Source organism: Nicotiana tabacum, chromosome 6 (genome assembly GCF_000715075.1).
Source record: "Nicotiana tabacum cultivar K326 chromosome 6, ASM71507v2, whole genome shotgun sequence".
NCBI classification, from domain to species: domain Eukaryota; kingdom Viridiplantae; phylum Streptophyta; class Magnoliopsida; order Solanales; family Solanaceae; genus Nicotiana; species Nicotiana tabacum.
In genome coordinates this window covers 37,231,645-37,247,754 of record NC_134085.1, presented here as the reverse complement: position 1 = coordinate 37,247,754, position 16,110 = coordinate 37,231,645, and the positions used below count along the sequence as shown (strand labels likewise).

The 16,110-nt window shown below is 38.3% G+C and overlaps 1 protein-coding gene across 3 annotated transcripts; it reads left to right on the top strand.

Moving 5' to 3' along the window:
* The first annotated feature begins 506 nt into the window (after positions 1-506).
* On the top strand, positions 507-15,816 carry LOC107797411 (delta-1-pyrroline-5-carboxylate synthase). Of its 3 annotated transcripts, none has more exons than XM_016620300.2 (20): positions 507-894; positions 2,114-2,185; positions 2,277-2,380; positions 3,520-3,622; positions 3,757-3,918; positions 4,396-4,673; positions 5,703-5,853; positions 5,940-6,104; positions 6,201-6,278; positions 7,028-7,117; positions 7,428-7,514; positions 7,635-7,721; positions 7,798-7,894; positions 8,006-8,109; positions 8,201-8,276; positions 14,001-14,151; positions 14,282-14,350; positions 14,578-14,644; positions 14,732-14,802; positions 15,322-15,816. In XM_016620300.2, the coding sequence occupies exons 1-20, from the start codon at positions 835-837 to the stop codon at positions 15,401-15,403; spliced, it is 2,154 nt and encodes a 717-aa protein (XP_016475786.1). In that variant the 5' UTR covers positions 507-834; the 3' UTR covers positions 15,404-15,816. The 3 variants fall into 3 exon arrangements, with proteins under 3 accessions (XP_016475786.1, XP_016475785.1, XP_075110789.1); XM_016620299.2 differs by having other exon boundaries at positions 531-894; positions 4,384-4,673; XM_075254688.1 differs by having other exon boundaries at positions 625-1,029; positions 2,063-2,185; positions 4,384-4,673.
* Positions 15,817-16,110: the final 294 nt, after the last annotated feature.

Here is a 16,110-nt window from a genome sequence, read left to right as displayed (position 1 = left end):
ACGCCTATTTTTGCTATTGTATTCATGCATACAGTAGCTTAAATACATCTAATACATCTTATAACAACAGAAAACGTATCTACAATTCGTAATATAGCAAATGATATTTATAGATAGCTAATTACCACTAAAAAATAGTGCTTTATGAAAATTTCTGTTAATAGAGTAGTTAGCAACTCCCAATCTCGAACCACATGAAGTGTTTTTTGTTTGTTTTCCTTTCCTTTTCACATGCACTTTGTAATTTTGTATATATTGTTGTCCTTGGCATGAAATAAGAATTAAAAAAAATAAAACAAATTCGCGAAAACTCGTGAGGAAGAGACAAGTTACTGACCTATTTTGTCCTGACTTGGTTCTGATTGAAGCAGCGGTAAATAAGGCCTCAACGTGCGAGAGTCCATGTATCTCTGCTGAGTTGTTCCCTTCAAATTTACAGAATTACCCTCAGACGTGGCATACCGCAATTGCTCTATTGACAATGCCACACAAAAAAGAAGTGATATAAATAAAGAAAGAAAAAAAAAAGTAGACGACAACACTCCTACGGTTTCTCCAACCCCTCAATCTACCTCAAGGGTCAATTCGTGTTATATATAAGTGTGGAAGCTATCATCCATCTCTAATCTAATCTACAACAAAACAAAGCACAAGTAACTCTGCATACAAGAAAAAAAGAAGCAAAAAAAATAGATAGGACTAAGGAGGATTTGAAGTTGTATCTTTTTGTTGTTGCTTTGGTGGAGTTGCGGGAGTTGAGGACTCTCCGCATTAAGGGATACCCAGGGCTAGGAGAGGAGCCGTTTCTCCTTTGTTTGGTTATATCGTGTGACTATGGATTCGGCTGATCCTGCTCGGGCATTTGTTAAGGACGTCAAACGAATTATTATCAAGGTATATTCTTTATTTTTTTCAGTTTCTTTTTTGTTTCACTTTCTTTAGTGTATACCTTATATTTGCATGTCTAGTTTGATGGTTGATTTTCCTTTTTTTTTTCTTCTTCCTGTTGTCCTCCTTTTGTTGGTTGATGTCCAAATGCCTCTATAAGTAATTTCTTTTTCTTTTGATTTGGTATAGCGGTGGTGTTTGAGTTATGCAATAAGGTAGTTCGGCATGAAGTATCTGATTCATTTTTTTTTTTTTGGGTTGAATTTGAATGTTAGATTTCAGTAATAGTGGCCATTCTGCTTCGTTTTTGTTGATGTTTTTTTTTGCTAGATTGGAAAAGGTCCTAATTAGTTTTACTCTTTTTTCAGCTATGTTGCATGTTATCTTTTTTGTTTTGGTTGAATAATCGTGGTTTCTGGTCCAACTTGCATCGTAATTACTACTTTCCATCATCAAAGGTATCGAGTAAAGTCTTAGGCAGTATTTTTGTAATTTTTTTTTTGAACCCTGGTTTTCCACGATTTTTTCCCGTTAGAGAACGACCAACTTGCAAATAACTGGGGTTCTAGATGTAAAAGTCGTACATATTTAATGAATTTATGAAAACAAATACACTCTTGGAGCATAGACTAGTGGGTTCGAGCGAACCCACATCCAAGCTTTTAGCTCCGCCTCTGATTACACGTCTGGTGTGTGGGTGGCTCTAGCATAAAGCCGCTAAAGCTTCTGCTTTAGGCGCCTAAGAGTCAAAGGCCTCCCAAAACTTTTTCTAATGATTATAATTATTTATATTAGTAAAGTTTTTTCAAGTTAACAAAACATTAACATTTCCTTCTTTAGCCAGGGTGTATCGGAAACAATTTCAATACATTATAGTGGTTCTAGTTATTAGATATTTTATTAGTAGATATGAATATTTGAATAATTTAAGTCAAAATTTTAAAATATTTGACAATGTTATACTGTGAAATATTTAAAAGAAAACTTAAAAGTTTGTTAAGACCACGATTTTTTTCTTTGTTATCTAAATTAATCGTGTCTATTTATCTAAACGTTGTCACATTAGTAATGCTATTTCCTCACATCTAAATTTTGGCTTTAGGCCTCCGGTTTCATTGAGCCGCCCCTAGTTTGGTGTACCATCTTTTGTAGTTATCTTTTTCTTAATCTCTAGTTCTAGTACATTTGGTTTTCCTTTTAACAAATTGTTATGTCTTTTCCAAAGGTTGGAACTGCAGTCGTGACTCGAGGTGATGGAAGATTAGCACTTGGAAGAATGGGCTCACTGTGTGAGCAGGTGAATCTTATGCTTACTCAATTTCCACTATATTGATTAGATAGTTTCTTTTAATTGTATATTATTATGTTTGCTTACAAACTACTTACAGATACGGGAACTTACCACCCAAGGCTTTGAAGTTATTTTGGTGACCTCAGGTGCTGTTGGTGTTGGCCGTCAGCGGCTTCGATATAGGAAGCTCATTAATAGCAGGTTTCTGCTTTGCTCTTTCTGTATAAACGATGTTCTCTTTGTATTCTAAAATTGCAATTCAAATAGCTTAATAACCCGTTTGAGTTAAATGCAACTTTTGGTATCATTGAAAAGTAAGTGTGTGGCTTATGTTAAGTGATACAGGTGAATGAGAACCTCTTACTAAAATGTCAGTAACATGTATAGAGTAGTTTATCTCATGGATGACATCTTTGCCTATTGTATAATTTTTTGAATTGTATTCTGCTAGCCAATGTTGTCAAAGGCGCGCTTAAGCCCTGAAGCGAGGCTCAAAACATGTTGAGCGCTTCGCCTCGCTTTGGGGGCGCTTCAGTGTCATAATTTTTTTTTTTAATGTAGATTTGTTATTCATGCTTATTATTATTGGTCTTGGACTACATATACATATTTTTACTTTTTTCCTGTTGCGCTTTTTTTCATTAAAGCCCACGCTTTATTTGCACTTTGCGCTTAAAGCCCCAACGGGCCTTAGGGCTTTTTTGCGCTTTACGCCTTTGATAACACTGCTGCTAGCTGCCTGAATTATTGATACAACGTTACAAGTGCAGACACCTGTAACCTTTACATCTGATTTCGTGTATTATTAGATATTAGAATACACTCAATCTATTATCCTCGTCGACGAGAAGCAAAAGATAATATTTTACATTTCAGCATTAACAAGATACTTTAAAATTTCAAGTATGTGTGTTTCATTATTCACATTTCAAATGCAGTTTTCAATGTACTAAATAGCTAATTGGGCCCTGTAACAGCCTAGAGACCTTTAGCGGTTGAACTCGAAAGAGATCATTGTGAAACTTGCCTTGGGTAAATTCGACATGGGAATGGGAGGGTATAGTTAGGAGCCGGCCATAAAAAGGCGAGTTTAGGATTCAACTGTTGAGGCACCTTTTGGGATAAAGCCGAAGGAGACAAAACCATGAGGCCCAAAAGCCTTGAGGAAGTCAGGCCAAAGCAGATGATATAGCTGCCAAGGCCGTGACATGCCTTACTCTTATTAGGTTAAGTATATCTAATAAACTGGAAGCCTGCTAATTTGAAAAGTCTAGTCTATTGAGGTCTAGGTTGGCTCAAAAGTATATTTACTAATCCTTGGAAAGTCTCCATATTTGCAGCTTTGCGGACCTTCAAAAGCCTCAAGGTGATCTTGATGGCAAGGCTTGTGCTGCTGTGGGTCAGAATGGCCTGATGGCTCTGTATGATACGTTATTCAGTCAGGTAAAAGCTTGTTTTTTGGAACTTCTGTGTATATTTGTATGGTGTAATACCTTATTTTGTTTGGCGGAACCATTCCTTCTTTGCTCAAAGGATTGTATAGTGACCTTCCCGCTTTGTGCCTTACCTTCATACAGTTGGATGTAACCTCAGCTCAGCTTATGGTGACTGATAATGACTTTAGAGATCCGGACTTTAGGAGACAACTCAATGAAACTGTAAACTCATTGCTCTGTCTGAAAGTTGTACCTATATTTAACGAGAATGATGCTATCAGCACGCGGAAAGCTCCTTACGAGGTACCATTTCTCTTGTTTTACTACTGTACTTGCTGTATCTGGTGCTTCTGTTACAGTCCCTTCGCTAATGATGTTTTATGAGAATAAAACTGATGACTCTAACTTGTGTCGAGAGTCAAGACCAACCAAGAGTGCAACTCTTAAAATTTTTGAAATGTTTGTTCAGCTGTTTCAAGTTTTGATCCTTTGGAACCTGCTTGATTGTTGATATGTCTGAGACCCTGAGTTACATGCATTTTCTTTATCTCTGTTGTTTTTTACTTTATTGTCACATCACATGAACCCTTTTATTAAATTGGGTTCTCTTAAATTTTGGTCCAAAATATCATCTTGATTTTGTTTGGTCTTCAGCCTTTGACATGATATGGTTTTCAATTTTTAGCTAGTATCCATTAGATAACAAGTTTCAATTTTTTCATTTTTGTTCTAGGTTCATGTTTTTGTCTTAATAGTGACAGTTTTTAGCTCTCTTTGCAGGACTCCTCTGGAATCTTTTGGGATAATGACAGTTTGGCAGCTCTACTGGCTCTGGAGCTAAAAGCTGATCTTCTTGTTTTGTTGAGCGACGTAGACGGTCTTTACACTGGCCCTCCAAGTGATCCGCAATCAGAGCTAATTCATACTTATGTTAAAGAGAAGCACGAGGGGTTGATTACTTTTGGAGACAAGTCTAGAGTGGGAAGAGGGGGCATGACTGCCAAGGTAAAAGCTGCTGTGTATGCAGCTTATGCTGGCATTCCTGTTGTGATAACCAGGTATGATGTTAATACTAACAGAATTCTGACATTTTTGAACTTTGTGTTCATAAATTGTTTGCGTGTCCTATTAAGATATTTAAGAGAGTAGAAAATGCAGCAAAAACAGTTTGTGTCAAAGTTGAACTTTTAGCTTTCAATCAAGGTAGAGAAGCTTGAGGATTTGAGTGAAAGCTGTTATGATGTTTTCCAGATATGCATTGATAGAACCTATGTTGCGCGGACTCTTCAAAATACTGCCGCACCCGTGTCGGATTCTCCAAAAATACACTGCTTTTGGAGAATCCAACACGCACCCGGCAATATTTTCGAAGAGTCCGAGCAACATAGGATAGACCCCAATATTCATGTTCCTAAAGTTGTAGTTTGATGGTCTAAAAGCTTTAAGATTTCTCTTCTGATCAAGCAGAGATGTTTAAGAAGTTCTAGAGCATTGGAAGCTTCTGCTTGATGCATTGACATCTATTCCACACACACAAAAAGAAAAAGAAAAAGTGTTGCATTAATTTCATAATAAGGTGGCTCATCCATCCTTGCATTTTTACCATGGAAAAGGTGATGCTTCCATCAAAATAGAGATGGATCCAGGATTTAAATTTTTTGGGTTCAAATTTTTGAGTTTATTGAAAACTTAGGTTAAAAACTGAATATTCATACTGCTGGTTTTCTGGATTTTTCACATATATTTCTGTTGTCTATTCCAAACATGATGAGCTCAGATGAACCCACACGCATCAAACATGACAAAGCTTAGCTAGTAAAGTTAACCATGTTGTGAAGAGCTTTATCTTGTTACATTAAGAGGCCTAATGAATCTTTAAAGGTGAGATTAGAACAGATGCTTGTAATCACATGAGTCATTCAGGTGATAAGTAGAACAATTCAGTAACTGGTGGAAGCATATTGCAATTAGCAAAGCATTGTTCTTGAGCCTATTAGATGTAATGTTTTGGTAGCTCACTACTTGTTGCTCCCAATATTTGAACTCCTGCTGATTGTGTGTGTCTCACTCTCTCTCTGTGGAACAAGTGGCTTCGCCAACAACAATATTATTAAAGCACTAGACGGAGAACGTGTTGGCACTCTGTTTCATCGTGAAGCCATTAAATGGGCGTCAACAGGGGATATCGATGCTCGCGAGATGGCAGTTTCTGCTAGAGAATGTGCCAGGCGGCTTCAGGTATTGTACATAGAGGCACACATAAATATAAATTGTAGTAGAGCTGCATGGATGCGGCTGCTGACTATTTCTTCCTTTTACTTCAGGCACTCTCTTCTCAAGAAAGGAGTAAAATTTTGCTAGATGTAGCTGATGCACTGGAAGCAAATGAAGAGGAAATCCTGGCTGAAAATGAAGCTGATGTGGCTGCTGCTCAACAAGCTGGATACGAGAAGGCTTTGATATCTCGGTTGGCTTTGAAGCCAGGAAAAGTAAGACATTGCTCACTTATGGTAGATCTAGTCTTGTGTAAATTACACTAAATGTTCATTTACTTATTTTAGTGTTTTTGCTGAATTTAATTATAGATTTCAAGTCTTGCAAACTCTGTCCGTGTGCTTGCTAACATGGATGAGCCTATTGGCCGCATTTTAAAGAGGACGGAGGTAAGTAAATCTTGTTTTTCGGGCACTACCTCGTGCCTTTGAACATTATGATTTGACTTGTAAAAAGATGAGGTGAATAAACTAGATGCCAATATTTGTACAGTAAATGCTTTTATTGAGATGCGGAACAAAGATCAGTTTGGAGAGTAATCTTGTGAAATAGCTTCTGATGAAATATCTTTCTGCAGTCCTGGGCAGTGTAGTGGATCAGACAACTATAGTGAATGGTGCTAATACATGTGTCAAAGAGAGGGTTAAAAGAGTGTATCTTCCCCTAAGAGCAGAAATTCCACATCCAACAGAGACTAGCAGCATATTCATAGCAAATAGTATTTGTCCCATTACTTTCATCTATCGCATTGTCCTTATTGAACACTTCTTGAATCGAATCCAGGCAGTGGCTTTCCTGCTAGTTGAAGCTCTCTTTTGGTTGCTTAAAGGCAGCCTAGAAGAAGCTACAAATATTATTAGTGAAAAACTAAAGTTTCATTGGTCCTCTGGGTCTTCGTCACTAGTTGCATACCTGAAAATGCTAACAATGTTGCTTTATGGCAATCGAATGGTATAGACAAACCTATCTTTTACTCTGTTGTGTCTTTAACCAAGAAAAAGCTGGGCCAACTCGTTGAAGTTTTTGGGAATACTGATAAAGAACAACCATTTATGACTAGAGAACTTGATCACTGATTTGTCTTTGAATTCATTTTGGGATGTAATCTTGATTTCTGGAATGTTATCGCCTTATCCAGCTTGCTGATGGAATCATATTGGAGAAGACGTCATCTCCATTGGGCGTTCTCCTGATTATTTTTGAGTCACGACCTGATGCACTTGTACAGGTAAGCAGGGATGGAAAATATTTTAAATTCTTTTTATTTTCCAGAAGTTCTACTTCATTCCAGTTACTTGTTCGCTTAAGAGTATTTTTTAAAATTACGAAAACCTATCAGAAAGGAAAAAAAGAACAGAGTGGTTGGGTTTTCATGGTACTTGTGCAGCAGCTTGTCTTTTCTTAATTTGGCACCCCAGGAGGTGAGGGTGGTCCACTAAAAATATGTTGGAGTCGATGCATACTTGAATTGCCTATTCTTGGATTATTATTTCAAAAGCTCACAAACCCTTTTTACACTTTTTTGCTTTGTGGAGCAGATAGCTTCTCTAGCAGTCCGAAGTGGGAATGGCCTCTTGTTGAAAGGAGGAAAGGAGGCCAAAAGATCAAATGCAATTTTACACAAGGTTTAATTGAGAATTTGTCCTCTCAGACCATTTTTCCATGGTGTTTCAACTTCCACTTGGTAATGTACAGCTTTTCACCTGTTCTTCTTTCCTTTTTTTGGTTTCCTCCTTTTATTCCAGGTGATTACCTCAGCCGTTCCTCCAAGCGTTGGTGAAAAACTTATTGGGTTAGTTACTTCTAGAGAAGAGATCCCTGAGTTGCTTAAGGTACCTTTTTATAAATTGAATGCAAGTGTACATTAGATATGAGTTTGGTTCTGAGTTTTTTCCTTCCCTGCTCCAGCTTGATGATGTGATTGATCTTGTTATACCAAGAGGTAGCAATAAACTTGTTTCTCAAATTAAGGCCGCAACAAAAATTCCTGTTCTTGGTCATGCTGGTAACTATATCTTGTCTCAACTATTGATAACTTCTATGTATGCTATGTGCGCAATTTGCTTCTTTGGTAGCAAGACTGCAAAAATGGTGAAGATGCTCTATTTTCTTCCAGATGGTATTTGCCATATTTTCATTGACAAGTCTGCTGACTTGGATATGGCCAAACGTATTGTTTCGGATGCGAAAACAGATTATCCAGCAGCCTGCAATGCAATGGTAACTTGTAATTCTTTGTCCTAATACAATGCACAGTATCAGACTTGTAAGGCATCCATGTTTAACATCTTTTAATTACTTTTCTTTACAGGAAACTCTTCTCGTTCATAAGGATTTGGTGCAAACCGGAGGTCTTAATGACCTGATTCTGGAACTTCAAGAAAAAGGTGAGGCTTCTTTGGTAAACTCTTTGTACAATTAAGCTCCTAAATGAACGCCGTTAGACCACTTAGCTTTAAGCAAGTAATAAGAATCTGATGCCAAGTTTGGCAATAACATTTTTCTTGATGGTTATTCTATAATAAATTACTTCTTAGTTTTTCTTTTTTTGCTTTAAGTGGCTCTTATTATTAAAAATTCTCATCTAAATAGAGCAGTCTGCAGAACATGCATTGTCTCATCTCATTTGTTGTTCAGTATGATTTAAGAATTCTTCTAATTTCCTTGTTTAACTTGCTATTATATGGATGCAAAACAAATCCTTCCTTTGTCATGTCGGTCTTCTCAAAGCCCATTGTTAGCGGAAACGTAAAAGAAATAACACAAGATTTAACGTGGTTCGGATCAAAATAATCCTACGTCCACCAAAGAACAGTTGCCTTTTTATTATTAACAAAGGAAGGGGAGATTTCCCAATTACACTTAAGAGAATTTCTCTCTTAACTCTCTACTCACTACAATGTATTGTACTCCCTCTGTTTCAATTTATGTGAACCTATTTCCTTTTTAGTCCGTGCCAAAAAGAATGACCCCTTTCCCTATTTGGAAACAATTTACCTTTATGCAATGATTTATAGCCACACAAAATATATGTGCCTCATTTTACACCACAAGTTCAAAAGTCAAATCTTTTCTTAAACTCCGTGCCCAATCAAATGAGTTCACATAAATTGAAACGGAGGGAGTATTATTTTTGGGATGGTTTCTACAAATGAAGGAGTGCATCTATTTATAGAGGTAAAGACCTCCTCTTGATGTCATTGGTGACATCAAACTACCTCATCTTGATGTCATGGGTGAAATCAAAGGAGGAAGCTTCCTCCTAGCATCCACACCAACTCTTTCCACCAACTCTTCCAATTGGCATGCCATTATTGACTAAACATAAACCAACATTTTCAATCTCCACCTTGGTTTGCGTTTCGAGCGTGCGTGTGAACAACTCTGGCCAAAACTTCTAAGCTTACCGGGCAACCCTGTTGTAAGAAACAGGAAGAATCAAACCATTGTTGAACATACCACCTCCACCTAACAACTGTTGTCTTTGGAGTTGCATCAGTTGATGCACACCCCGCCAAGTCCTTGCAGTGTGCAAACTTAGCGAGCGGGACTATCTTGGTCAACATGTCTGCATCATTATCGTCTGTGATAACCTTCACGACCTTGTTAGTTCCCTCTTCAACAACATCTCGAATAAAATGAAATCTGACATCAATGTGTTTAGTGCGCTCATGAAATCTCTGATTTTTTATTAGATGAATAGCACTCTGACTATCACATCTAAGAGTTGATTCCAGCTGAACCAAACTCAATTCCGCTACTAAACCTTTCAACCAGATAGCTTCCTTCACTGCCTCCGCTGCTGCCATGTATTATGCTTCTGTCGTAGACAAAGCGACAATCGACTGCAGAGTCGACTTCCAACTAACGGCACTGCCAACGAGGGTAAAGATGTATCCAGTTGTGAACCTTCTTTTGTCAAGATCTCCTGCATAGTCAAAATCCACATAACCGAGAATTGAAATACCTCCACCACTTTTTCGAAAAGTCAAACCAACACCAGAAGCTCCTTTGAGATATCTCAATATCCACTTGACAACTTCCCAATGCCTCTTTCACTGCAATGGCATAAGGAATCTTTGACATATGCTTCACTTCATCCTCGGATTGTGGCATTTGTAGCTCTGAAAGTTTAAAATGAGGAGCTAATGGTGTACTTACAGGCTTGCACGTATGCATATTGAATCTCTCGAGAACCCTTTCAATATACCTCTTCTGAGAAAGATGTACAACACCGTCTTCTCTTGAAATCTCCATACCAAGAATTTTCTTTGCAGCTCCTAAATCCTTCACGTCAAATTCCTTACTCAACAGTTTCTTCAAAGCATTTATCTCTGTAATGTTGTTAGCAACAATAAGCATATCATCAATATACATCAGTAAATAAATCATTGAGTTACCAGACATCTTCTTGTGATATGCATAGCTATCAAATGCACTCCTTGAGAATTCATGTGTAGTCATGAATGCATCAAACCTCTTGTACCACTGTCTAGGATTGCTTCAAACCATACAAAGACTTCTTTAGTTGGCATACGTGATCTTCTTTTCCCTCAGCTAGGAAACCTTCAGGCTGATCCATATAGATTGTCTCTTCTAGATCACCGTGTAAGAAAGCAGTTTTGACATCAAGCTGTTGAAGTTCCAAGTCAAATTGTGCAACCAATGCTAGTAGCACGCGAATTGAGCTATGCTTCACGACTGGAGAGAAAATCTCATTGTAGTCAATTCCCTCCTTCTGACTGAAACCTTTTGCAACGAATCTCGCCTTGAACCTAGCATCTTCCACTTCAGGAATTCCCTCTTTCTTTCGGTAGACCCACTTGCATCCAACTGTTCTCTTCCCCTTTTGTCTTTTTACTAAGACCCATGTCTGATTCTTGTGAAGAGACTCCATCTCTTCAGTCATGGCTAACCGCCATTGTACAACATCCTTGCAAGAAGTTGCTTCAATATACGAGGAGGGCTCCAGATCCTTAATCTCTTCTTGTGCAGCTACGAATGCATATGCAATCAAGTTTGCTTGATCTATAAGGCGTTCCGGTTCTCGTGTCTGCCTCCTCTTCCTCCCCTTCGCAGTTGTGTATGGTTCATTGACAACAAGTTCTTCAAGGTCTACATCTTCTGACTCATCTTTAACCTGAGTCTCTTGATCCTTTTCCTTGGCAAGCTCCACCGGAAGCTCCACCTGCTCGTCGTTCTTGTTTCCTGCAAACTCCACGGAAACTTTACGGGGATCAAGTATAGAGGATTCATCGAAGGTGACATCTCTACTAACTATAAATTTGAGTAAAGACAAACACCAAAGTTTGTACACTTTTACTCTATCCACATACCTTACGAATATGGCCTTCTTAGCCCTTGGTTCAAACATTCCTTCATTAACGTGATAATAAGCTGGACACCCAAATACTCGTAAGTATGAATAGTTAGAGGGTTCACCTGATCATACCTCATTCGAAGTCTTAAAGTCAATTACCGATGCTGGAGATCGATTGACAATATGAGCGCAGTGTGAACTGCTTCAGCTCAAAATACTTTGGACATTTTGGCTTGTAGGAGCATACAACGAGCCTTTTCAAGAAGAGTTTTGTTCATTCTCTCGGCAACTCCATTCTGCTGTGGGGTATCCCTAACAGTCCTATGTCTTGAGATCCCATGAACCTTGCAGAATTCATTAAACTCTTCATTGCAAAACTCCAAGCCATTGTCTGTGCGAAGATACTTGATTTTCCGCTCCATTTGATTTTCAGCCAAAATCTTCCACTCTTTAAATGCTTCAAAAGCATCACTTTTTGCCTTCAAAAAATGCACCCAAACCTTTCGTGAGAAATCATCAAAGTGAGAACATACCTCTTTCTGCCCTTCGATGGAAGTTTAGAGGGACCCCATAAATCTGAATGGATGTAGTCTAGCACTCCTCTTGTCTTGTGTTTGCCAGTGCTGAAGCTGACCTTCTTCTGCTTCCCTAGAACGCAGTGCTCATAGAAGTCAAGTATGCTGATCTTCTCACCTTCCAAAAGGTTACGATATCTCAACATCTCCAGTCCACGTGCGCTCATATGACCCAGTCTCATGTGCCATAGTCTTGCCTTGTCATCATTAGATAACTGCACTGTAGATGTATTTGCAGAGCCAACAATGGTGCTTCCGGCCAATGTGTAAAGGCTGTTCTCCAGCTTGCCTTTCAGCATGACTAAAGAACCTTTAGTCACCTTTATAGTTCCTGCTTCGCTCATGTACCTGTAGCCTTGTTCATCCAGAGTACCCAAGGAGATCAAATTCTTTTTCAGATCAGGAACATGACGGACTTGTGTAATAGTCCTCACTACTCCATCATGGCAGCGGACCCAAACTGAGCCAATGCCAACTATTGCACAAGTTGCATTATTGCCCATTACTATGGTTCCTCCACTTTTCTCATAGCTGCTAAACCAGTCTTTTCGGAACGTCATATGTAGAGTACAAGCAGAGTCTAACACCCATTTATTTCCATAACTACTATTATTACACGATGTTGTTAGTACATAGTCATTATCAAAATCATGTACCTGTTCAACTGTAGATGCACTCGCCTTTTCCTTGGACTTTGACATTGGGCAATCTCGTTCAAAGTGCCCCTTCTTGCCACAACCCCAACACTCCGTATTCTTCTTGTTTACACGAGACTTTGATCTGTGCTTTGATTTGCTCTTTCCCTGTTGGCTAGTCCGGCCTCTCACAAAGAGCCCACTTGTCTGGTCATCTCTATCTCCTTCAATGTGCCTCCACACATTACTAGAGTTAAGTGCCTGCCGCACTTGTTCAAGCTTGATAGGCTCCTTGCTATACATCATTGAATTCTCAATATCACGATATCCTGAAGTCAATGAAAATAGCAAAGCACATGCAAACGTCTCCTCCTCCCTTTTAATTCCTGCAATCTGTAAGTCCATGACAAGTTTATTAAACGCATCTAAATGATCTTGTAACGAAGTACCTGACCCCATCTTAAATGTGTGAAGACGCCGTTGTAACAACATTCTTGTTGTCACTGATCGGTCTTGGTATAGCCCTTCTAGCTTTTCCCACAACTGTTTGGCCGTCTCTTCGGTACCCGTACTCACTTCACAAAGCACGTTAGGTGCAAGGGATAGTTGGATTGCACTCAATGCATCCCCTTCAATCTTCTCCTTGTCGGGAGCTGATATATCCTTAGGATACTTTCCGTCAATAGCATGGATTGAACCTTCCCTCCGCAGTAACGCCATCATCTGGATCTTCCAGATATTGAAGTTGTTGCGTCCAGTAAATCTATCAATTTCAAACTTCATGGAACTCATCTTTGCTTGTTCTTCCTCCTTGGATCGTTAAAGAATCATGTCGCTCTGATACCAATTGTTAGCGGATACGTAAAAGAAAGAACACAAGATTTAACGTGGTTCGGATCAAAATAATCCTACGTCCACCAGAGAACAGTTGCCTTTTTATTATTAACAAAGGAAGGGGAGATTTCCCAATTACACTTAAGAGAATTTCTCTCTTAACTCTCTACTTACTACAATGTATTGTATTATTTTTGGGATGGTTTCTACAAATGAAGGAGTGCATCTATTTATAGAGGTAAAGACCTCCTCTTGATATCATTGGTGACATCAAACTACCTCCTCTTGATGTTATGGGTGACATCAAAGGAGGAAGCTTCCTCCTAGCATCCACACCAACTCTTTCCACCAACTCTTCCAATTGGCATGCCATTGTTGACTTAACATTAACCAACATTTTCACCCATTGTTACTCTACTTGTAACTTTACTTATTTGTAGTCTGAGTTCAAGGCACATCTTTCTCCATCCATTTTATGTTTCAAAGTGTTTCTCACTGTTTGTAATTCTCTATGTAGTTTTATGTCATCTTTGCTTTTATAGTTTAGGATGTTTTGACCTCCTCTGTTGTCCCACAGTCCAAAAATTCAACTCGTCCCATCCCAAATTAGTTGGTGACATTCATTCATGAAGTGTCTGCTATTTGAATCCTCTGTATCTATTCCACTCTATATAGGTAAATTTCATTCCAATACTAGCAAATGCTGCTGGCATTTTGTCCAATTGTTTGGCCTGAAATGATTTGCAGGTGTTTCTTTATTTGGTGGACCTAAAGCAAGCTCCCTACTTAGTATTCCCGAAGCAAATTCCTTCCATCATGAATATGGTGCACTGGCTTGCACTGTCGAAGTTGTTGAAGATGTGAATGCTGCAATAGATCATATACATCGTCACGGAAGGCAAGTTACATTTTCTTAACTATTCAATTTTTATGGTTGTTCTCTTTGCCATTTTCCATGTACTTAATCGATTTTTTTTTTTTAAAATTCCAATTGCAAAATGCTTATGTGGTACCTCACTTTTTGACAGTGCTCACACTGATAGCATCATTACTGAAGACAAAGAAGTTGCTGAACTCTTTTTACGTCAAGTTGACAGGTATACTCGTCACTGCCTACTCTATTTCGACATTGCTCTGTATGTTTTCCATTCATCCTCTTGCACGAGTAGTTTCTTCAAACATGATCAACTAAGACCTCAAAGGATTTCACAAGTTACCAAGACGATACACATTGTTGCTACTTACCTCAGCTGTTAATGTGAGTAACACTAATACTACCTTCTTATACGGTATTGATATTCTATATGGAATGTTTACTTTTCAGTGCTGCTGTACTTCATAATGCAAGCACAAGATTTAGTGACGGCTTTCGTTTTGGACTTGGTGCTGAGGTATTTAATTGATCAGTAGATCCAGATTGTATGTTGCTATCATTGTTTGGCAGTACAACATAACTTGATTGTTTTTTGGCTGAATAGGTGGGGATTAGTACAAGTCGCATTCATGCTCGTGGTCCAGTTGGAGTAGAGGGATTGCTGACAACTAGATGGTATCATGCTAATAACTCTCTGAATTTGAGTCAAATGACTTCTATATCTTTCTGGCAATTATGCCATTAGATACAAGTATTATCTGGGAAACTCCTCTTGAGACATTGCCTTGAGGAGAAAAAATTGTGTGCCTATTATGTCTCTTTGCATTTCATGTGTCTATCTATAGAAGAGAGAGTAAAGTAACAACGGCGACATGTCACTTATTCTTAGTTGAACAAGGAATTTGTTTAACAAGACATTTTAATGTTATTGAGCATGACTTTTGAGGTGTCAGGTCCAAAGCAATCAATAGGCCTGATTACATAGTATATAGTTATTGATACCAGGAAAGGAGGCCTGATTTGAGTTAATAGATAGCTGTATTTTACTGAGGAGTTTGTTTTCTGGTTCCCATGCTTGAAAATCCTGCTAAGCTCATTAATATAGTTCCCTTGAGCACAAGATAATGTAACTTCCATTTTGCACTTCATAACTGAAATGTTATTTGGAACACTGACGTAAAATTTTGTTTGTAGGCTTGCAAGGGGATCTGGACAAGTCGTCGATGGTGATAAAGCAATTGTCTACACTCACAAAGACCTTAATCTGGAGGCTTGAGTGTAAATGTGTACAAGTATTATTATTATTGCTATTATTATTATCCTACTCTGGATCTTGGAAGATGTGTTGTGCACTTGGATTTTGGTAAAGCGCCATTTGATGCTTATCCTGGAATTTCTAGTGTTTCAGCTGTGGATAGTGAATTATGATGGCAAGAAAGGAGGAGGACCAGGGCAGGACAGCTAGGATTTGCCTTACTGCTGGGCAAAATAATTTTTGTAATTAGCAGAGGTTAATGAAGTTCGTGTGGTAGATTATTACATACATGGTTGCTGTAGTAAACTAGCTGCCAAATTTGTCTCCTCAAGAGCTTTCGATTAGTTATTAAAACTTCAAATCTGTATGCAAGAAAAAATAAAGTTGAGTTTCATTATATATTGTTAATGAAATTTAATAAGTACTTCTTTTCATATTTTTCCTCAACCTTTTCATATTTTGATTTTGTAAACTCAGTTCGAGTTTAACTTATCTATTACTGTAAAATCTTTTTATACTATTAGGTTACTTGAAAGTTGAAAGGTAATTAACCATAACAAATGGAATTAGTAACCAGAAAATTAAAGCAAATAATCTTTTACAATTTTCTGTTAGTCTGCATGGTGTACTACTGGAGTTTACCACTACAGCTCTGCCCCGCTCCTCCTCCCACCAACCCCTCCCAAAAAGGAAAAAAAAAACTTAGCACTAGGGATGGGCGTTCAGGC

Coding starts and splice junctions, on each gene's coding strand:
- LOC107797411 (XM_016620299.2), top strand. CDS start 835: ATGGATTCGGCTGATCCTGCTCGGGCATTTGTTAAGGACGTCAAACGA. Junction 4,674..5,702: donor ATTCCTGTTGTGATAACCAG/GTATGATGTTAA, acceptor CTGTGGAACAAG/TGGCTTCGCCAACAACAATA. Junction 7,515..7,634: donor CAAATGCAATTTTACACAAG/GTTTAATTGAGA, acceptor CTTTTATTCCAG/GTGATTACCTCAGCCGTTCC.